Raw genomic sequence first — 23387 nt, 5'->3', positions numbered from 1 at the left:
TTGCTACCTCCGCTGTTCAAATCCCACATCTACAAGCTGTGCAGAAATCCACAGTGCAACTGGGTTGTAACATATATTGCCAGATTGTAGTAAACAGATGCTTTGAGGTATCAATTTATTATAGTAGTGAATATTTCGTCAATTGTGTAAGGTGATAAGCTTCATACAAGATCTGACGATTTGAGACACATGGACAAAATCTGATTTGTCGTAACTAGATTGGGCCATACAAATTACAGGAGTTTCCCCTCAGAAATAACAATCGGCAAATATCTAACAAATATGGCCATATACTGGTTTATATGATGGTGTTTACAACACTCAGGGCCCTATTCTACACCCGGCGCAATGTGGCGCAAGGCACGTTTTCTAGTTTCAGCTTGGCGCAAGAGTCGTTTTGATGTTTTGCGCCACGCTGTTTAAATAGTAAATGCATTTGCGCTCATATGTGCGCCCATAGGCATTCTGGTCTAAAAAGGAAGGCGTTCTGAGGCGCATCGCTGGCGTGTAGCTATTATGAGAAACTATAATAGATTTTTAAATAGACCAGAACAAAGCCGGTCTATTGTCCAGCGCAGAGCCCGTTAGTTGTGCTCCTCGCTTACACATTGCTTAATACGCACTAGATATAGAGCAATACACAAATATCTTTACATATGAAAAAGAATTAAAATATTAAGGATAGGCCTATATATAGGATATAATAAGGGTAAATATAGGATATAAATATAAAGGATTAAAATATTACAACACATTTTCTAGCCTACATAAATTTAAAATCCATGCTTTCATGCCTTCATCTCAGTGGCTTTTTCAGTGTATTCGTGACAATTTTTTTTTTTGTATAATGTTATTATTATTAGCAGTATTATTTATTATATCCATATTTATATTTGTTTTATTAAAAACAAGCTTAGATTTGTACACCTGTCAGGTGGTTTTAGACCATATGGGGCACAGCATGTGTATTTGGATATAACTCAGTATTTTGACCACACTTCGTTATTATTGTTCATTTATTTGTTTGCTGGAAATTAGAACTGAATTTAGAAATAGTTTTGAAACAAATCTTTGCACTTAAACTAAATGAATTATTTATAGGCTAATTGATGTCTGTGCGTACAAGATTTCCCTATCCACGAGAGCAAAAGTAGATAATGAGAGGCCTTATCTCTCTCTCATGCTGTAGATGCTCTGTTTAACTGTTTTCTTGCTAGTGAAATGCTCAGTTTTTCCACTTACAAAGTCATCATGTAAATAGCAAATGCCCTATGGCGCGACGTAACTGGCTCATAAAGGGAATGGGAGATGAGACTCTGATTGGTTTATTCTCAAAACACACCTACAGTATAACTCATTAAGAAAATAAGCTCAACCCTTTTAGATCATGTGCCATGGAGCAAAGTGGATTTTCCCGTCCTTATATTAGCAAAAGTGGATTCTGACACACCCTGAATGCGTTTGCGCCCTGCACTTTGCGCATGAATCGTCAAAATAGAGCCCTTAAACAGGAAACATGAGGCTTTCTCTAAAGATCAGGAAGTTGTGAAGTTTGGTGGGTGGGATCTGGGAAATTCAGTATTTGCTTAGTTTAACATGCAGCGATTATGGACTGTTTTCACAAGATGTTTCAACAGTTACCAGCATCATAAATCCTTAAAAGTATATATAGAGAGAAAGAGGTTTAAAAAAAAAAAAAACATGTACATTAATCATACAATATCTTCTCGACTTGACAAACATGGACAAAAAGTGATTTTGGCACAATTCCAATTCTACTCCTTAGCCCTTCGCCTTACCCATGAAGAGGTAAGGGTTTTCCCAATTCTCTTTAGCTTGATGGGCTAAGAGGAAGGGCTAGATAGCCCTTGAAACTGAAATTTTTCAGCCCCACACTCGAAACCAAGGGGTATAAAAAAATTACCAAATTACCCAGGATACACCATCTACAATGGCAGCATTGCTGCACACAGAAGGAGATGTACAAATGTTTTAATATGTTAATAACAGCATTTGTGTTTTACCGCCATGCTTAAAAAAAAAAAAAAAAAAAAAAAAACGATAAAACTACTATATAAAAAAAAAACTGTACTCCATAATAATAACAACACTTGTATCCGCTTGTTAAGTTGTGACGAATCATCGGTGACATATGGAATACTGTTTCCAGGTCCATACCGCTACTCATATGAATTAAGAAAATATTTGTTTATCATTTTTCAGTCATATCACACATTAAAGTGAATTTGAGATAAAATCACAGTGTCTGTCTCTGGACTTGCTGCATCACAAATACCAAAATGATAACAATTTATAAAAAATGTATCACTTTAATCTGACATGTAATCGTGATTTTTGAAAGTATTACATCGCTACATTGTTTATTATTACCATTTGATGGGTCTTTTCAAACAGTTTGATAAAGCACATGAACCTGGAAGTCACTTTGCGTGACGTCACACTTAACAAGCGAATAGTACTCCCACAACATACTTTCACATCTGTCACTCGATGACAGTCAAATACCATTCATTCAATCATTCAATCATTCATTTTCTTTTCGGCTTAGTCCCTTTATTAATCCGGGGTCGCCACAGCGAAATGAACCGCCAACTTATCCAGCAAGTTTTTACACAGCGGATGCCCTTCCAGCCGTAACCCATCTCTCGGAAACTTCCACACACACATTCACACACACACTCGTACACTACGGACAATTTACCCTACCCAATTCACCTGTACCACATGTCTTTGGGCTGTAGGGGAAACCGGAGCACCCGGAGGAAACCCACGCGAAGGCAGGTAGAACATGCAAACTCCACACAGAAATGCCAACTGAGCTAAGGTTCGAACCTTACGGTAGTTTCCCTATGCCAATAACAAAAAGAAAGAGTAGCAGGAGATGGGTGTGAAATACGGGAGACCTCTAATCTTAACATACAGAATTTGCAGTCATTAAAAAAAACAAATCACTGACTGCACTGGATACATTTACTTCGATAGCATTAATAAGAATCAGTTTATAATCCATTTAGTTATAATAATATTTTCAGTCTTTCCTACTACAGAGCTAGACCTACATTAAAAACTGCTCATTTGCATCTCTGTTCTACTGTATTTATGCTATTACTTATGAGTTGATTTGTTCTTGTTTAACTAATGACTGTAGAGTTATCTCATTGAACCCTGGTCAAGTAAGAACTGAACTTTCATGAACTTTCACTGGTTTTTAATGTGATAACTGCAATATTAGAACACAAGATTGCATGGGTCAAAAACAAAAGAAAACTACTTTATATATTTATTTTTTATTTTTTTATTTTGTGGCGAGGCAAACATTTTTGGCAGGGCAAGTGAAAAATCGCAACCATTGGCTTGACCGGGTTACAATAATAAAAAAATATAATCCTTGTACTTTAAAAAAGGCAAGTTTAATCAAAGGAAAAAGCCATTGACGAAACATAAAGGCGCTCAGTTTCCAGCATTATCAGAGCTCCACAGCTGTCAGAATGTAGCCTACATAATACAGCCCAAGCCGCTTACAGACAAAAGGCCAAGGTGGCTTGTCAAACAACAGTCGAGATGCCCCCACAGTCGGTGTTTTAGAAAAGACAAGCTCTGATTACAATATAATTGTTAGCAAGCATTGACAGCATCTTGTATGGCAGCGTGTGGGCTGCACAAAACCATGCAGCGCCTCACTGCCCCCACGGCTGCAAGCCGCTGCTGACAATGCTGATGGTGTTTATGACACTTACAGGGGGAAACATGAGGCTTTCTGTTGCAATCAGGAAGTTGTGGAGTTCGGTGGGCGGGATCTGGGAAATTCAATATTTGCATAGTTCAACATGCAGCGATTATGAACCTTTTAAAAAAACATTCAGTATCGTAAATCCTAAAAAGTAAATACAGTTGAAGTCAAAATTATTAGTCCTCCTTGTCACAGTATTTCCCTCTAATATTTTTTGCTCTGGAGAAAGTCTAATTTGTTTTATTTTGGCTAGAATAAAAGCAGTTTTTATTTTTTTTTAAAACAATTTAAGGGTCAATATTATTAGCCCCCTTAAGCAATTTTGTTGTCCATTGTTTACAGAAGAAATCAATGTTATACAATGAATTGCCAAATTACCCTAACCTAGATAAACATTTACATGTCACTAAGCTGAACACTAGTATCTTTAAAAATATCTAGTCAAATATGATGTGCTGTCATCATGGCAAAGATAAAAGAAATCAGTTATTAGAAATGAGTTATCAAAACTATTGTTTTTAGGAATGTGTTGAAAAAAATCTTAACTCCATTAAACAGAAATTGTTGAAAAAATATTGAGGGGGGTCTAATAATTCAGGTGGGCTAATAACGACGTATGACTGACGTATATGTCATGACGAATGGCTTAAGATGCATTTGTAAAGGATGTTCCAGAAATAGAACCACACAGTTTGTTTACCGCCATATGCTAATGACGAACTAGAAATCTAGTTGGTTTGAAGTTACTGTAAAACATTTTACAGCATTGCTCCTTTAAATGCTCTACCCATCATGCGTTGGTTACACAAAGACCCTTTAATGTCAGTCATTTCCCTTGGCGACCATCTTTGAAATACATTTTAATGCAAATTCGTCAGTAAATGCCATCAAAAAGACGTTTCAAAGAAAAATGTATGCCAACTGCCACTAAAATCTAAATTACTGGCTTTCAAATATGAATAAGGTTAATATAGTTTTTAATTTTATTTATGTGATGAAGTTGAATATATTTGTGTATTTGTAATATATATAAATGCTCATGTAACTACAGAGTTTCTGCAGGTTTCACCAAGTCAAATGTAAGACTTTTTAAGCCCCATTTAAAACCATTATGAATGAAATTTCAGACTTTCACTGGGGAAAATGCTAAAGTTTTTTGTAACGGCCAATGGATTTTGTTTTACTTGCCACATTAAAATTCAAATTCAGTTATTTATTAACCACATATTTTAAATAATGTGTCGAAACAAGCTAATTTTAGTTATATACATTCATTCATTCAGGTCCTTTATTTGTCAGGGGTCGCCACAGTGGAATGAACCGCCAACTATTCCAACATATGTTTTCCAGTCACAACCCAGTACTGGGAAACACCCATACACACTCAGTCACACACACACACACACACACACACACACACACACACACACACACACACACACACTAATACACTGTGGCCTATTTTGTTTACCCAATTCACCTGTAACACGTGTTTGGACTGTGGGAGAAACCTACTGCAATACGGGAGAACATGCAAACTCCACCCAGAAATTACAATTGGCCCAGCTGGCACTCGAACCAGAGGCCTTCTTGCTGTGAACTACTGAGCCACCGTGTTACCCCCTATTAAATACATATATATTTTTATTAGCGTAACTAAGATTTAAAAATTCTTTCAAACTAAATGCACAACACTCATTTCTGAATAATTACATGGAGAACTTTTAAATAAATGTTATTGTAAGGATGTAAGGAAGATATTTAAACCATATTGGTAAAAAGAGTTAATAAATTTGACTTTTGTTAAAAGTCTTTTTTCATGGATTTTTGGTTGTATAAATTTCTTAGCTTTCTATTGACAAAGGAAAAGTAAGACCTCTTAAAAAGTATTTAAGACCCCTGTACATCACCATATATCAGCAAATTTAAGGGCTCTGTTTTACCAATCTAGGTGCAAAGTCTAAAGCTCATGGTGCAAAAGCATTTAGGGCACTTGCGAATCCACTTTTGCTACTTTAAGGAAAGAAAATATGCTCTGTGCCCTGGCGCAATATTAGTTCTGGGTATGTTTTGAGCATAACGTGCATTAAACCAATCAAACTCTCATTTCTCATTGCCTTTAAGAGTCAGTTGCTCCATGGTGCATTTGCTTTTTACATTGTGGACTTTGAAGTGACCACTTCACTAGTGAGAAAACAGTTAAACAGACCATCTGCAGTGCAAGGATAAAGAACGAGTCTCCTCCATTCAGCCTCTTTACATTTACTCTTTACTTTGCTCCTTTACTTTCATGGATGAGGAAATGGTGGAAACTCACTCCACTCAATACATCCATTAGCCTACATAATTAATTTTGTTTAAGCACAAGGATTTGTTTCAAAACAATTTCTAAATTCAATTCTAATTTCCAGCAAAAGAATAAATGAACAATAATAATGAAGTTTGGTCAAAAAGCTGAGTTATATCCAAACACACATACTGTTCTTATGTCTCAACTTGTCGCAAAATCTAAACTTGTTTTTATTAAAACAAATATAAATATGCATATAATAAATAATACTGACAATAAAAACGTTATACACATGCAAATTGTCATGAGAACTGAAAAAAGCCCCTGAGATGAGGCATGGAGGTAGTGGTTTTTTGTATTAATGTAGAAAATAATCATTTTTGTAACATTTTAATCCTTTTTTTGTTTATATGTAAAAATATTTGTGTATTGCTGTACATCCTGTGTGTATTAAGCAGTGTGTAAGCGTTTGGATCCGCATAGGCGCATAACTAACGCGCTCTGCGCAGGACTTTAAACCAGCTTTTAGTTGGTCAATGGCATGGTCTATTTCAGCTCCTCAAAATAGCAACACTCCAACAATGCGCCTTAACACACCTCCTTTTTAGACCGGAACATCCATGAGTAGACAAAGAGGAGCAAATTGATTAGCTATTTAAACAACATGGTACAAAATGTGACAGTTACTGTTACAGTGGTCTGAAAATAGCAACAAATCATGCCATACACACCTTATGCCTTATTGCTCCTGGTGTATGATAGAGCTCTACGAGGCCTCAAAATTTAGGACTTTTTTAGACCCTGTGAACACCCTGAATCATGTGGTGAAGCCAAAGATAAATATCCACCTGCAGACCATAATAAATTTGAATATTTCTTTTGCTATTTATGTGAAAGGGAATGTTAAAAAAAGAAGTATTTCCAGACCTCTCTCATTCACTGAACTACGATGACTTCTGCTGCTGAGAAACCTGGAAATGTGAAAAAAGTCTATTGAAATGTGTGGTGAAGTGAGAGTAAAACTGAAAGTAAAACAATTTTGCACTTGTTTCAGCGACCGCTCTTGAGTCTCTTTGAGCCGGTCTGCCCGAGGGTCTCTTTCACGGGGTCCTTGGCTGCTCCTTGTTTGGTGAGAGCTAAAAGTGGAGTCTGGGCCAAGCGTGAATGAGATTGTCCCCGTCGCTGCGGGGGGAAAGATCCGCCGCTCCCCCTTACTGCTGGGGAGGCAGCGGGGCCGCGACGCAGATAAAGGGATCAGATGAAGGGTGTCAGATCGCATCGACTTTTCCTCCGCTTCTGTTTCCCTGGCCACAGCACTGCGATTCAACTGTCAAGAGATGCTAAATAAACCTGCCGTTCATTTGTAACACAAGAGTTGGCCATGGTTAACAAAGCGTCCCCGGGGACTGGTACAAACACAAGACTCACCTGATAGCAATCTCCACTTGCCAGACAAACAGCTTCTCTGACGGAGACAATAAATAACTGTTCCTTAGACAAGTCTCTCGCTTGGCCAGTTGGAAGAAGGTTAATGTCATGTATGCTATACTGGTAAATGGTTTTAGAACTGTAAGATTGTTAATGTTTAACAACAAGCCAGAGTTTTGTTTGTTTTTGTTTTGGATCAGCAAAAAAACAGTAAATTTACAGGGGAAAAAAGTTCAAATGTTTAAATATTTTTACTATTTAAAACATTTTTTTCAAATTTGAATATATTATAAACTAATTTATTCCTGTGATTTCAAAGCTGAATTTTTGCATCATTACTCTAGTCATGATCCTCTGGAAATTATTACAACATATTACAAATAATATGTTAATTTGCTGTTCATGAAATGTTTATTATTATTATTATTATTATTATTATTATTATTATTATTATTGCTTTTGTTTTATTATTATGATCAATATTAATATTAATTAACAGTTGAGCAATCTTTTTCTTTTTACCCGAGTGACACGTCTTGAGTATTCTATAGTATTTGTTATACATCAGTCGCGCATAACATGTGTTTGGCCACCACCAAAAGTCAGAGATGGGAGTTTATAATTCAATAATTAGAAACATTTATGCTACAAATAAACATGGATATGCTTCATGAGATATGCGTTTTTGCTCATGTGGCATCTGGGTCAGTTTGACAATAGATTTAAGCACTTTTTAGAAGCATCAAAATAAAAGACCACCACTATACAGCATGAAAGAGCCAGGATAAAATTTAAAACGGCTCCAACTGTGTTCGTCTAACAAAACAAAGTTATTAGAATTATAGAAAGTTATTAAAATTATAGAGTAATTTTCAATTTTGGCTGAACTATTCCTTTAAAACTAATTCAAATGTGATCCTAATGTGGCATTATCAGTAAATTTGACAACAATCTCTCTTCTGACTGTCGTTATCGCTCAGTATTTTCAAACATGGATGCATGATATGGACTGTTGCCAGCTAAGCATAAGCAAAAAAAATGTGACGAGTAGTGAAAATTTATTAATTAATTAATTAATGTATTTTTTCATTCATTCATTCATTCATTCATTCATTCATTCATTCATTTGTTCGTGTATTTATTTCTTTATTTATCTATTCAATTTGGGAGGGGTTATTAAATTACAGAAGTTAATCATTTTATTTAACCAGTATGCTTTAAATTGATAAAAACTGTGCAACATAATAACAATAATAATAATAATAATAATAATTTCTGAGTTGCTGCTCATAATATAATTATTATAATTATTATAATTATTATTATATTATAAAATATAATTATATTCTGATTTGCTGCTCAAAAAACAATAATAATAATAATAATAATAATAATAATAGCTGTTATTAATATTATTAATAATGTTTTTTGAGCTGCAAATCAGAAGATGACATTTCTGACTGAAGTAATATTGTTAAAAATCCAGCTTTGAAATCACATGAATAAATCATGTATTCAAATATATTCAAATAGAAAGCTGTAATTTTAAATAGTAAAATTATTTCATATTTTTACAGTTTTTGCTGTACTTTTGGATCAAATAAATGAAGGCTTGGTGACCAGAAGAAAAAAAAACAGCATCTTATTGTTCTAAAACTTAAGACCTGTAGTATTTTTTTTATAAACTGTGCACAAAATACTTCTCTTTTTGAGCTAAGATGCTGTAAGGACACACAAACATGAAGCATGGATGAGAGCAGTGGGTGGGGGCTGCAGTATATCATCAGTGTGTAAACTCGAAGTTCTGAGCTACTGAAGTGCAACACCGTGTGCATATGGCGTAAACACAACTCTGCAGCAAAAAATCCTGTCAGTGTTTCCTCTCAGGTCATAAAAAATGATTTTCAGAGTGATGGCAAAGCACTCCCTCTCAAGACTCACACGAGGGAGGTGAAGAAAAAAAAAAGAAAAGAAGAAAGAAACAGCCCTGCGAGGCTTAACATCTCGGCACACAGACTCATAAAAACCCGTAATAAACCAGAAAGCCTCTTGAGATTTGATGTTCATTCATTCAAGTGTGCATGTGGGAGCCATACCGGAGGCTTTATTGCCAGTTTCAGATTCAAATGAGGAGTTTGGCCCATGCTGGACCTTAAATGCGAGCGTTCAGGGGTTCGTCTTCGGGTTATTTCAAGCTCACACAATCAAATAACACACAGTCTCAGATGACGGGTGAAGGGAGCAGAAGTCATGGCATTTTAAATGAAAATGAGTGTAGGGCTGTGATCTCTGCTGTCATGTACCCTAAAACCTTAAATCACTAAGGAAGAAAGAAACTATGGGATATAAACTCAACAAAACTTCCACATGCACATTTAATCTCTTTCTATAAGAATTTGCAAATTACTTCCTAATTAAATAATAATAAACACTATGCAAGTTTTTTTGTGTGTGTGTGTGGGGGGGGGGGGGGGGGTCATTATCTGAATTTCAGTCAGAGATATTTTTAAATAATTCATAATACGTTTTAAGCATAAATTAAGCAATTATGCATCACAGAAAAGTGTTTATGATGATAATAGCATTACTATTAATTATTAATATTACTATTAATAGTATTATTACTAAAACCATCTTTTGTTTGTATGGGTTACCTGTTCAGGTACTGCAACTTTTGTGTAAAAACATTTATTGATCACCAAATATGAGCTTAGATTAACTTAGAAACTAACTATCTACATAATTTATGTAAATAATATATAGTTGAAATGAAATAAAAAGTTTAAAAACACATTTATATGCGTTATAAGTTCTCAGACTGATGCGATGCAAGTCTTAATTAGGGAAATTAGACCTCCCAAAACAATCTCCCATGCATAAATCCCACGCTAGTCATTAAAAATCAATCACGCAATCATGACCAACAGACATTAAATACAGAAAAGTTGCGGAGAGATGATTACAGTGCCGAGAACAATGATTATGCGTTTGCCATATCTGTAACGTAACCAAATCTGCACTGTACAAACCTATAACGAGCACCTGAAACCACCACAAACAAATCCCGCATCCTCCGAAAATCACAAAACAGGTAGCATTGCAAAATAAGCAGAGGATGATTTACTACAAACCAATCCTAGAAATCACGTTGACGGGCACTGAGCGCACTTTTCCTTGCGCTGACAGGTGAATGAATAGCTATAGTGCTCTGAAATATCTGTACACCTAAATTAAATAAATAAAAACTCACATACCGAACCCAAGCAGCCCGGAGATCAGCAACAGCAGCAGCATCCCGGAGCACATCACTGGAGTCCTTGTGTGGATCTCTTCAGAAAATGTGATGCTTTACTGAGGCGGTGATGTGCGCTTACTGCGGTCCTCCAAAGTTAGGAGCGCTGATTTCTTCCAAATAATCGATCTGCTCTTTGCTGAGAATCTTTCCTGCTTTTAAAATTCTCTTTTTCTTCTGGTTTGGACTGATAATGCTGTTAAATGCAGCTTATACACGCTGTTTCTGGAGCTCCGAGTCTCGAACCCGGCGCGCGTTCTCTCGGTCTGCCGCTCAAAGCGTATCAGAGTCCGGCTCACACGCAGTCCGCTCCATGCTCTCTCTCTCACTCTCTCAGCCGCGGATGAGGCAGTGCTGAACGGCTTCGCTCCTCCTTCCTCCGTCTCCTCCTCCCCGCTGCTTTCACAAAGAGTCTGATACAAGTCAGCTACACACTATATGACTTAACCAATTCAAAATTCTCTGTTTATAGAGAGAGTTTGCGTGCAGCGTCGAGCGCCGAAGTGAAACTGTTCTTTGGTAACGTTATACACGGGTAAATATCTACCACATATTTACCACAGGAACTGTATTTTCAGTTGAATAAACCGTCGTCCCAGTTTAACATCAAGGATTAGATGATAAATATTGTCTACAAACTACTAAAAACGGACTTAGTTGCTTGAAAAATAGACCAACCTTCCTATATTTTTTGACTGTTATGATCATGACCGTTAAGATTTGAACTGTCAAACACCTTTACATGGACAACAATATTAAAAGTCTACCATGTAAACAGTGATTTTTTTTATCAGTTTAATCTGATTAAGGATATAAACCAAACATAAATCGAATTAAGACGTGGAATATGCCTATTTTAGCAATGTTAAAGTGCAATACAAACATGTAAACACAGCAATCACATTTTTACCATGATTTTTGCTGCATTTTTTCAACAGGATAGTCTATACACACACACACACACACACATGACTGTTTGAGTCTATTCTCTGCACCTTATGAGTCAGTGAAGGACCACAGACACCTGCATCGTAAAATGCAGAGTTTTGCGAACTATTAAAGTCTACAAATTAAAAGTGGAAATTACATGAAACTGGAGGAAATGTGGATAGCGTGGTGACGCAATGACGTTAATCGAATTATGTGCTCTAACATGTAAAACGTGATCATGAAAGGAACATTCAAGAAGCAAATCATGTAAACACTTTAATCATATTATTGTCTTAATCAGATTAAGGCAAATAATTTGATTACTGGTGTCCATGTAAATGTAGACAAAGTGATTTGTTGGATTTACTAAATAGTTTTTTAGCCTAACTGGTTGCAAAAATTGATATGGGCTGAATTTAAACAAACATATTAAGTTGAACATTACTCAATGTAGGGCGAAGCAGTGAGGCAGTAGGTAGTGCTGTCGCCTCACAGCAAGAAAGTCGCTGGGTCGAGCCTCAGCTCAGTTGGCGTTTCTGTGTGGAGTTTGCATGTTCTCCCTGCGTTTGCGTTGGTTTTCTCCGGGTGCTCCGGTCTCCCCCACAGTCCAGACATGTGGTACAGGTGAATTGGGTAGGCTAAATTGTCCGTAGTGTCTGAGGGTGTGTGTAAATGTGTGTGTGAATGTTTCCCAGAGATGGGTTGCGGCTGGAAGGGCATCCGCTGTGTTAAAAAAACTTGCTGGATAAGTTGGTGGTTCATTCTGCTGTGGCGACCCCAAATTAATAAAGGGACTAAGCCGACAAGAAAATGAATGAGTGAATTATTAAATGTAATTTGTGTATTTAAATTCAGCCCATATACATTGTTTGCAACAAATTATCCTAAAAAATGTAAAAATAAATGAATAATTTTTTTCAGTGAACATAGTAAGGTTGTTCAAACCTAATTAGTTGTAGTAAAGAAAAATAATAATGTTTGACTAGTTCTCTAAATGTAAAGATCATAATGCATGTTCCACACTTTTTTAACTCTTAAAAAAATAATTACAGTCCCCGTGAAATTTACAATGTCTATTTTATTAATCTGTACAAGAATTTTTTGTTTTGTTTTGATAATCTTCAGTCAAAGTCTGATCATCTGCTGTGTTTGAAGTGGCAATCCCAACGCAACCTCACGTCAATTCGTAACTTTGATTTAGTGGCTAATTTGTATGATCTAATTCATACAATTTAGTACAATTTGCTCATCACACAATGATGGTTGGGTTAAGGCTGATTTATACTTCAGCATAGTCCTTCGCCCTGGCCGTCGGCGTCGCTGACGTGCACCTCTCAAAAAATGTAATAACACGTCGCAACAACGCGTAGCGCAAGCTCTGTGATTGGTCTGCTGGGTAGCGCTGACGATTCTGGGCGGGACTGAGAGACGCGCGAATGGCGCAAGCCCAATGGAGCAATTGTTTACAAGTGTGGTGTTCCGTGAAGGAGCTCCGGATGGAACGTTTTGTTTTGTGTTTACTGCATAGTTAAAGCTGTTGCACGTTCCCCGGTTCCTGCCTCAAAATGAGCGAGTTTGAGCCACTTGTACATCCAGGAAGTGTTCAGGAAAAGCAAAACACAGGCGAAGAAACTCAACACAGAGGAGCATTAACACCTCACTGCCCACTAGCGTTTCGGAAGTGTAATGCAGACCCATAGAGTCAGCGTGCAGAAGTATAAATACACAGCTACGGGTGTTGCATGCGCCGTGGGTTATGCCGGTCACTTGATGCAGAAGTATAAACCAGGCTTTAGCGGTGGGGTTGGGTGCCATGCCTCCTTTTTTAAATTGTACTTTTTCATACAACTGAAATTGTACAAATTCATATGAATTAGCCACTAAAATGACAAAACGTAAAATACTTAAGTTTCCTTGTGAGATCAGGCTGGCGACCCTTCTTTATTGACAACTACAGCCACAATATTTCTAACCACGCCCCTCTTACCACTAGTTTGCTATGAGGGAACGATGCAAACAAAAGAAACCCCGCCTATACTTAATAATCTGTTGGAAATACATCGACATACAGTACCTAAAAGTTTCTAAACTACATGGAGATGGAAATCTGTGCATTATTCCTTACTGATAAAAGCACAAAACCTAACATGGATTCCACAAGGCACCTCAGCCAATCATGTAACAGCATTAACGTCACTGATCAGTGTTCACAGTTGACAGACCTTCTGTAGCTGTAGCTGTTTTCTCTTAAAAAATAACATTTTCATTAGGCTAAAATATACATTTGAATCACAATGAACATGTTTAGTCTAGAACAAGTTAAAGATTAGCAAACAGGCTTTAGATTGATTAAATGACCAGTTATTTCTTCAAAAAAAGCTGTTTATTCAGTGTAGTGACACCTCTCCTGCACTGACTTCCATTAAAAAAGCCTCTAGTCTCCTTCCTCACGTACTGGCATTAGCATTAGCCGTTAGACCTTTTCAGCTATTAAATTCTAGCTTGTCATCTATTGGGTTTGGACGTACTGAAATAAAATCTCCTTAACCTTATAGGTTCACATCGACTTTAAACACCATAGATGAACTTTAAAAACTGCCTATTCAGTTATTCAACAGCCGAACATGGTTAGACAACACAATTACACTGCAATTTATACATTTTATAATTATTGGCTAATTGATTAATGGCTAATTGGTTAATTTTAGCATGATTTGGGAAATCAAATCAATGATAGCTGTTTTACAAAGCATGCCTCCTTTTTAAAATCTTACGTTTTCATGCAAATTAAATTGCATGGATTTGTACAAATTAGCCTCTTTTCTGCCAATATACAAAAAAAAAAAAAAAGTTGTGTCCTTTACTTGCTTTGTTAAAAACAAGAAAATCCTTACTGAGGAGAAACTATAGCCGAGTTATACAAGTAATACAACTATGAATAAATATAGCTTGCAAACTTTTAACCAAGCATTTCAAATGTCAAGACTTGTGTACAACCTATTCAGACTAAATAAAATGCTTCAAAACAACTCCTGACAATTTAAATTGCTGTCAGAGTTTAGTAAAGCACGAGCTGGAGAAAACAGGCTCGCTGCATTTCAGTTTTCTTGACAATTGCAGCAAATTCTGCTACTGAGCGAAATGACAGAACATGTGTTAGCTATCGATTGTATACAAATACAATGCAATGCCCAGAGGCGTTTTGTATTTCCCACGAACATTCTGGATTCATCTTTAGTTTTTGAAATCAAAGCGTCTGACTGACAGAATGTAGGTTGTGCTACCTACCTCCTGTCAGGACACATCAGTAAAACTAGCAGAAAAACGAAAACTCGCATCTTCTCGCAGTGCTACCGACTACTCATTATAGTGTGCTACTTTTCTTTCTATGTCTCTTACTGGTTCACTTATGTGGGTTTCTGAAACTTTGGGTTTTCAAACGTGTTACTGATAAAAGCATTGCATTCACTTGTATTAACCACCTCAGTTCTTTTTTTGAACATTCGCCCATTTCCACACTGCTGGTAATTAAACACCTCTGGACTGGGCTAATGGTCATCCGAAGCTCAATTAACAGCCTAAATTAGGCTATTTGCTTCTCTTAAGTGGTTTTATTAAATTAACATCCTGCATATTTGAAGTTAAATAGCTGGTTGTATATAGGCTGGAGCTTTCCTAATGCTAGCATTATCCCCAGCTATTCGGCAACCTATAAAAACTGCATTACGTTTTGCTAATTTTGAAGCAATACTAATTTGGTCAGATTTATTTTACAAATACAGTGACATATGCCACAAGCAGACTTAACTCACAGACATAATTCACGCCAACGGCCTCTCAATCTGACTTTACTTTGAACGAATGAGTTCCCATCTGACACGAAATCTCTTTTCCTGCTTCATTTGCTTGCTGTCGTTCTGTGGAAAGTGGCGCATTAGACGTCTGTTGTGACAGACTGTATATATGTGACTACATGTTCACCTCTGACTGTGTCTAAATCTCAATTTAATAACCATGTCATCTTGACATCCTCCGTTTGTTATGGTTTCATCCTCATTGAATGTGTCATCGTGTTCGCAACATAATGCGCAAACTAATGAATTTCTGAAGATCATTATCACAACATAGGGAGTGCGCTAGAACAGAGACAACATCATAGCCTTGCTTGTTCATAGACTGTTCTAATTTAGTGCTTTAATAATAAAAAAAAAACACTTTTAGCATGTGTTCAGTTTTCAGGACACCTGCTAATTTTCTTCATTATCATTATTCATAACCATAAGTTTTGTAGATGTGAGTGTTAGTGATGCATACTTCAGAACACTTCAAATACTTTGTTTAATTCACAGCACTTAAATGTCAAACTTGAAGTTTCAGATATTTTAATTTTAGCGCTTCTATACTGATTCTTGAAAAACCCTTGTGATCACTGACAGGTGTCTACACTACCCGACAAAAGCTTTGTTGTTGATCCCACTTGTAAAAACAAAATAATAACTTGACTTCTAGTTGATCAGTTGGAAAAGTGTCAGAAGGTAGATTCTTCAGATTTATCATCTGTTGAACTGCATCTCAATCATCACGAATACTGCAGAAGACCTATTAGAGCCATCATGGACCCAAGATTCTCACAGAAATCAGTCACGTTTGGTGAAGGAAAAATCATGGTTTGGGGTTACATTCAGTATGGGGGTGTGTGAAAGATCTTCAGAGTGGATGGCAACATCAAAAGCCTGAGGTATTAAGACATTTGTGCTGCCCATTACATTACAAACCACAAGAGAGGGAAAATTCTTCAGCAGGATAGCGCTTCTCATACTTCAGCCTCCATATTAAAGTTCCTGAAAGAAAAGAAGGTCAATGTGCTCAAGGATTGGCCAGCCCAGTCACCAGACATGAACATTATTGAGCATGTCTGGTGTAAGATGAAGGAGGCATTGAAGATGAATCCCAAGGGTCTTGATGAACTCTGGGAACACTTTCTTTGCCATTCCAGATGACTTTTTCAATGAGTGATTTGAGTTATTGCAGGGATGTATGGATGCAGTCCACCAAGCTCATGGGGTCAATATTCATTCTTCTTCCACTGCACAATGGCTTTACATTCTATACTGGACATTATTTCTGTTACGTGACAAGACTTTTGTATAAGCAAAGTCACACCTTACTCAGTCCTAATGAAATAATAAAAAAATTAAGGCATGATCATTTTTATTTTGGTAATTAAGCGTAATCTAGAGGCCTTTGCTTTTCATATAAGCCACTTATGATACCAAATGATCAACTACAAGTTAGGTTATTATTGTTTTCTCCTAAAACTTGGATAGGTGATAAGACTTTTGTCAGGTAGTGTATATTATCTGAAACTTCTGGAAACAAATGCGTCCCCACTTACCACACTGTGCAGCCACTAGTCGAGAGGAGCAACTGTCAATGTCGACTAGTGGACCAATGATGAAACCTGAATTGCAACTTTTGAAAACACAAAAGCAGAATGTAAAAACAAGCAATTTTTTGAAGAAGAAAGATCTTAAGCACACAAAACATTCAAATTTGAGCATGAAAAAAACAGTTGTGTGTAATGTCATTCTTTCATTTTTGATTCACGTTCATTATCTTTTGGTACGCTTATTCTGCATTTAGTTTTCACTTTTGCATGTAGGTATCACTCTGGCTCAGTGGTCTCACAGTCGTCAGTCTGTTGTCTCACAGCAACAAGGTCGCTGTGAGGTGCTGTTTGCGTTTCTGTGTGGAGTTTGTACGTTCTCCCCGTGCTGGCGTGAGTTTCCTCCGGGTGCTCCAGTTTTACCCACAGTTCAAAGACCTGCACTATAGGTGAATTAAATAAATTAAATTGGCAGTATTGTACGAGTGTGTGTGTGTGTGTGAATGAGTGTGTATGGGTGTTTGCCTATACTGGGTTGCAGCTGGAAAGGCATCCGTTGAGTAAAACATTCCAGAATAGTTGGTGGTTCATTCCACTGTCGCGACCTCTGAATTAGAGACTAAGCTGAAGGAAAATGGATGGATGAATTTCTTTTTTTTGAATTATGCTTATTATTTTTCGATATGCGACCGTGATACATTTGGCGGGATTTTAATCCCATTAGCATCCCTCATCTCTCATAAACTGCTACAACATGAACGGATAGAATGCATATTTGAGCTCACTAAAATAGACAACAGCGCACACCAGATCTGTGTAGAGTCGTCTTCAAGGCAAATGCGGCTCATGATTGCTTAGCAATGACAGACACCACAAGAAAAGAAAAAATGATTATGTATTTTAGATGCAAATTGTAAATATTCTGTTATTATAAACTGCATGTATTCTGATAGTTAGCAAAATCTAGACTGTAGTGACAAACGGTGACCGTAACTCAAGACTGAGCAGGAGAACCACTGACAGTAATACAAAATGGTAATGCTGCAAAGGGTCAATTGGGGAAAAACTTTTTACCGCTTTAGCGCCACTATTTAGAACTACTTACTTCGAAGTCTTTGTATCGTGTTTCAGCAATACATTTCTATAAGGGCATTTCTTCTCATTTATAATTTGATCAGAAACAATTCTCAGACTTTTCTGTAACATGTTATTGATTTCATGGTGGCTCAGTGGTTAGCACTGTTACCTTATAGCAAGAAGGTCACTGGTTTAAGTCCTGGTTGGGTCAGTTGGCATTTCTGTGTGGAGTTTGCATGTTCTGTTGGCGTGGATTTCCTCCGGGTGCTCCGGTTTCCCCCACAGTCCAAACAAGTGCACTATAGGTGAACTGAATAAACTAAATTGACTGTAGTGTATGAGTGTTTGTGAATGAGTGTGTATGGTCGTTTCCCAGTACTGGGTTGCAGCTGGAAGGGCATTCGCTGTGTAAAACATATGCTGGAATATTTGGCGGTTCATTCCACACTGGCGACCTCTAATTAAAAAAAGGGACTAAGCTGAAGGAAAATAAATGAATGTGAGTGCTATCCTAATTATTTAATTAATATTATATTGCTCTCTTATGTTAATTGTATCCTATTATAGCATACTGTAGAAGTTTGCAAGAAATAGGGATGTCTATACAGTTAATATCCATCATAGATGATAGAAAACTGATTGTAATTACAGTTGCCACAATTCGTTAAGTGAACAACCGTTTAATTATAAAAAAAGGAAGCAGCAATTTGATTTAAGCCAGCATTTGTTTTAAATTTATGCACACAATCACACCTGTATACCATCATTACTTCAGAGTTTTCTGGCATGTTTCCAACTAGTGAAGCAAGACGAATTTCCCTGGCCCGTTTCCACTGAGTGGTACAGTACAGTATGGATCGGTAAGGGTCAGCTTTATCAGGCTTGCATTTCCACTGCTAAAAGGGTACCAAGTGTACTCTTTTGGTGGGTACGACAGAAAGTTTCAGTCAACGCCATTCTCAAAGTAAATCTGTACGGATCGTTCACATTTCATATGAGTAGCACTTCTCACAAAACAGATGCTTTACACACATAAATACTTATGTATAAATGTTCATTACTAACCTTTCAATGAACAGGATTTGATTATATCTGCAGATCAGTGATCTGAAGAGTGCAAAACTGTAACATCTGCGATTATATGAAATAAATAAATAAATAAATGCAGCATACATGAACACATACAGCCCCTTACAATCTGCGATATTACCAAGTACAGAAAAACTACACACAGCAGACATTTAGTCCTTATTCGGATTCAAAAACAACACATATAGCCCACAGTCAGTGCAAACCTCTCATCTGTGTCTTTAATCTTCGCCAGCACATGTAACCTGTTAGAGAGCTATTCCATCATTACAAGTTCATAATGGTCTAAGGGTGATGATAATAGTTAAACATGGCAGTTTGTTCATGCTTTAGGTTGCTGAAAGAATCCTTTGCTCCTTTGTTTTGTTTTTTCAGCTTCTCCTTTGTTTTTTCGCATGTCAGTCTTGCGTTTATGTGTCAGAAGCACTTTAATAATTAAGTGCACATTATTATAATCTGCTCGAGAAGTTTGTTATTTTAAATATAGACACACGGTGAGCGCATGCGAGAAAGCGAAACCGCTCACGCTTTAGACGACGTTGTAAAAAAACTACGGGGCGCAGGGTAAAATCCTGCTATTCTCCTTGGCTTTGTAGCTGTTCATCAAGACAGCGACAAGGTTAGTCTGAGCTCTGGTCGACCATGGCTCATTATCAAATGAAAATATTATTACGATGTAACTTCTCAGCTATGATTTTATTCTGGCTTGTTGCATGAGCGAGTGACGGATCTCTGTAAACCCATAGTGTTCACCTGTGCGTCTAGCTCCGCCTTTTGATGTGCTAGGTACCCTTTGTAAAGGGTACCCAAAAAGTGGTAGGGTACAGTTCGCTTTTAGGTACCTTTTGTTATTGAAAACATCCATAAAAGCATACTGTAATGAACCGTATCGTACGACTCAGGGAAAACGGGTCATTATACAAGGCTAAACGCTAACGATTTTTTCTAATGGGCTGGTTGGGCCAGTAAAAATTTTTTTTATTTGCTCCATTAAAATACAATAATTTAGTTATTTCCCATTATTTGTATCCTCATATTTTAAATAATGAATGCAAACAAGGAAAATCTGGTTGTATACATGCACTTTTTTCCCTTAAATATCTTTTCTTAGTTTTAAAAAGCTATAAGTAGCTATAAATAAATACATAAATATCTTTGAATCAAATGTCATATGACAGATAATTAAACCATCTAAAGTAAACAGAGCTAATAAATAAAACTTATTACTGGTTTTTAGTTCATAGAGAATCATGAAAAATTACATTATACATTAAACACATATTACATTATACACCTTGCTGTTGTTCAAACTATTTATAATGAGCTGAAGAGATTTGAGCAGAGATTTTAATTTGTTAAAACAATTAAGTTAACTTAATCGATTTGTGTTGGCACAATTCAATTCATCTTTATTTCTACAGCGCTTTTACAATGTAGTAAATTGAAACTGTGTCAGTCCAGTTTTTAAAAGTTGAAGTTTAGTTTATTTCAATTCAGTGTGGTTTAATTTTCACTTCTGGATGTTCAAACACTGAAGAGCAAATCCCTTGATGCGCAGCATCATAAGTCCCAAACCAAGCAAGCTAGTGGCAACAGTGGCAAGGAACAAACTGCTGAAAGTGAAGGAAAAAAAACCTTGAGAGAAACCAGGCTTATAGTTGGGCATGACCATTTCTCCTCTGGACAAACTCTAGTTGCTGGAGAACACTGGATGTCCATCCTGGAAAAGCGCAGGTGTTCAAGCTGGCGAACGGCAGGTGTTCAAGCTGGCGGTATCAATGCAGAGACTTGTCTGTCACTGGAGTCTTTCTCCATTCCTCCATGACACCCACAGCATCTGCTTAGGATATGGCCTGGTCCAGGATTTACAGGTCTTGGATCGGATTAATGTCGCTGCAAAATCTCAAGAGGCCTCGGGATGAGTAAGAGGCCTCAGGATGAGTACATGAAGAAATTAAGTAAACTTACTAGTTTTTACAAGTTTAAGTAAATCTAACAAAAAATTATTAAATTGTCAAAAAAAAAACTCAGAAATTGTGTTGATTCAGTTCATTTTAATTAGGTAGTTTAAAAAACAGTAAAGATCTTTTTTTTGAGTGTGTGGATGTTAACCTAAAAAGGAGAGCTGTTCATGGAGATGATAAAAAACCTTTTTTTAGCTTTCACAAATAATGCATGTTGTTTTTCCTCAGGATTAACACGTAATCTGTGTCTTAACAACACTACTGCATTTGTATTTATTTTTATCTACATATTTATCTTGCAATGCTTGTTTTACATACACAAGTACACACATACACAAAGTACATACAGTTGAAGTCAAAATTATTCACCCTCCTGTGAATTCTTTTTTTCTTTTCCAAATATTTACCATATGATGTTTGTCAGAGCAAGAAATTTTTCACAGTATTTCCTATAATACCATTCTGGAGAAAGTCTTATTTGTTTTATTTCGGCTAGAATAAAAGCAGTTTTAGGGTTTTTAAAACCACTTTAAGGTCAATACTATTAGTCCCCTAAAGCAATTAGTTCTTTTCGACTGTCTACAGAACAATCCACTGTTATAGGAGGAGTGGAGAGCGTCTGACTGATTCCTGAAAGGCCCCAGTGACAGACGAGTCTCTGCATTGATCCTATGGTCCAGCCACCTGTGGTTCCCAAAGAGTGGATCAGGATCCCCAGGGGTTGCAGGACAATGAGAAGGGGTTGGCGATTACCAAAAATCAAATTAATTTTATTAATGAATTATATTTACCATATTTAATCCATAACCTACTGAAGAACGAAATAGTAGTTAATAGTGACATTGTTAACATGTTAATAATAAACATTAAAAAAAAACATGCAAAGAAAAGCCATCAGCCTTTCGATTTTTGCCAGCCCTGGGGTGATTACTTTATATTAAAGACACAGCAGTAACGTCAGATGCAGCAGATTGACTTTATGGCGCCAGGGTAAACTTTCTGACACCTTTGCAGCACTCACGTACATTAATAATAAATACAGGCCACAACTAAACATGAAGGATGGTGTTCTCCAAAATTAAATGATGAATAGACTTGGGCCTATTGGTATGTGTGTGCACTTGTGTGAAATAATTATATAACTATAACCACCCCAGAGAATATTGGGGGTCGTAAGTCACTGGCTTTGTTATTTTGGGGGTCGTCGGCTGAAAAGTTTGGGAACCCCTGGTCTAGACTGCAGCTCTGCATAAGTAGTTTGGCCAGAGGAGAAATGGTCGTGCTCAATTGAGCCTGGTTTCTCTCAAGGTTTTTTCCTTCACTTTCGTCAATTGGTGAAGTTTGTTCCTTGCCTTTGGCTTACTTGGTTTGGGACTTGTGGAGCTGCGCGTTGATGGACTTGCCCTTCAGTGTTTGGACTTTCAGTGGAAATTAAACCACACAGAACTGAACTTCAACTCTGAAAACTGCATTGACGCACTTCTATGTTAAGCTGCTTTGACGCAATCTACATTGTAAAAGCTCTATAGAAATAAAGATGAATGGTTGTGATGCTAATTTCAGAAGAAAATATTAAATTGCATTTAGATATTTTTGCATTTAAACTCTTCAAATACGAAAATATACTTATTTTTGAAATACATTTTTTTATCCTAATTTTCTTTGGGAAATCTGTTAAAACTTTATTTAAATTAAAAACTGAAGCCTTTAGGCAAATAACAAACTGGCCAGCGCATTCAACCTTCCTCATTTAGAATTTGGCCATTTGAATAAGATAAATTCAAACATAATAATAATAAAAATGTAACTTTTGGTCTTTTAAACCTGAATCCCCTTGGCTAAGTGCCTGACTATTTAATTTAACTAAATAAATTGTATGAAGGGAGAATTAATTAATAATATATTTTAATAGCAGTTAAATAATTAATAGCAATATATATATATATATATATATATATATATATATATATATATATATTTTTTTTTTTTTTTACAATATTTATTCTTGGCCGGGGTGTGGTGGGATAGTATTCACTTGTCCCCAGTCCCCAACAATGTCAAGTGCAAACCTACGCCCTTGATATAAATTCCATTTGATACAAAACAGTCCAGAAGTTGATGACAAAAAATGGATTAGGAATGTGAATAAAGAAGTTAAATATGGTCAGTTACGACTTCAT

General features: G+C 36.6%; 1 protein-coding gene across 11 annotated transcripts in view; it reads right to left on the bottom strand.

Annotated features, from left to right (window-relative positions):
- The window catches only part of kirrel3a (kirre like nephrin family adhesion molecule 3a), a 532195-nt gene that overhangs the window by 353654 nt on the left and 155154 nt on the right, over positions 1-23387 (bottom strand). For 3 of the 11 annotated variants that reach the window (XM_695526.9, XM_073915113.1, XM_073915108.1), the window contains exon 1: positions 10724-11082. The exons of the other annotated variants lie outside the window; for them this stretch is intronic. In XM_695526.9, coding sequence (XP_700618.5) covers positions 10724-10775 — 52 coding nt within the window. In that variant the 5' untranslated portion in view covers positions 10776-11082. Of the gene's footprint in view, positions 1-10723; positions 11083-23387 lie in introns of those variants that run through there. 11 annotated transcript variants of the gene reach the window in all.

Source organism: Danio rerio, chromosome 10, assembly GCF_049306965.1.
Source record: "Danio rerio strain Tuebingen ecotype United States chromosome 10, GRCz12tu, whole genome shotgun sequence".
Lineage (NCBI taxonomy): Eukaryota > Metazoa > Chordata > Actinopteri > Cypriniformes > Danionidae > Danio > Danio rerio.
This window is presented reverse-complemented; position numbering and strand designations above follow the sequence as displayed.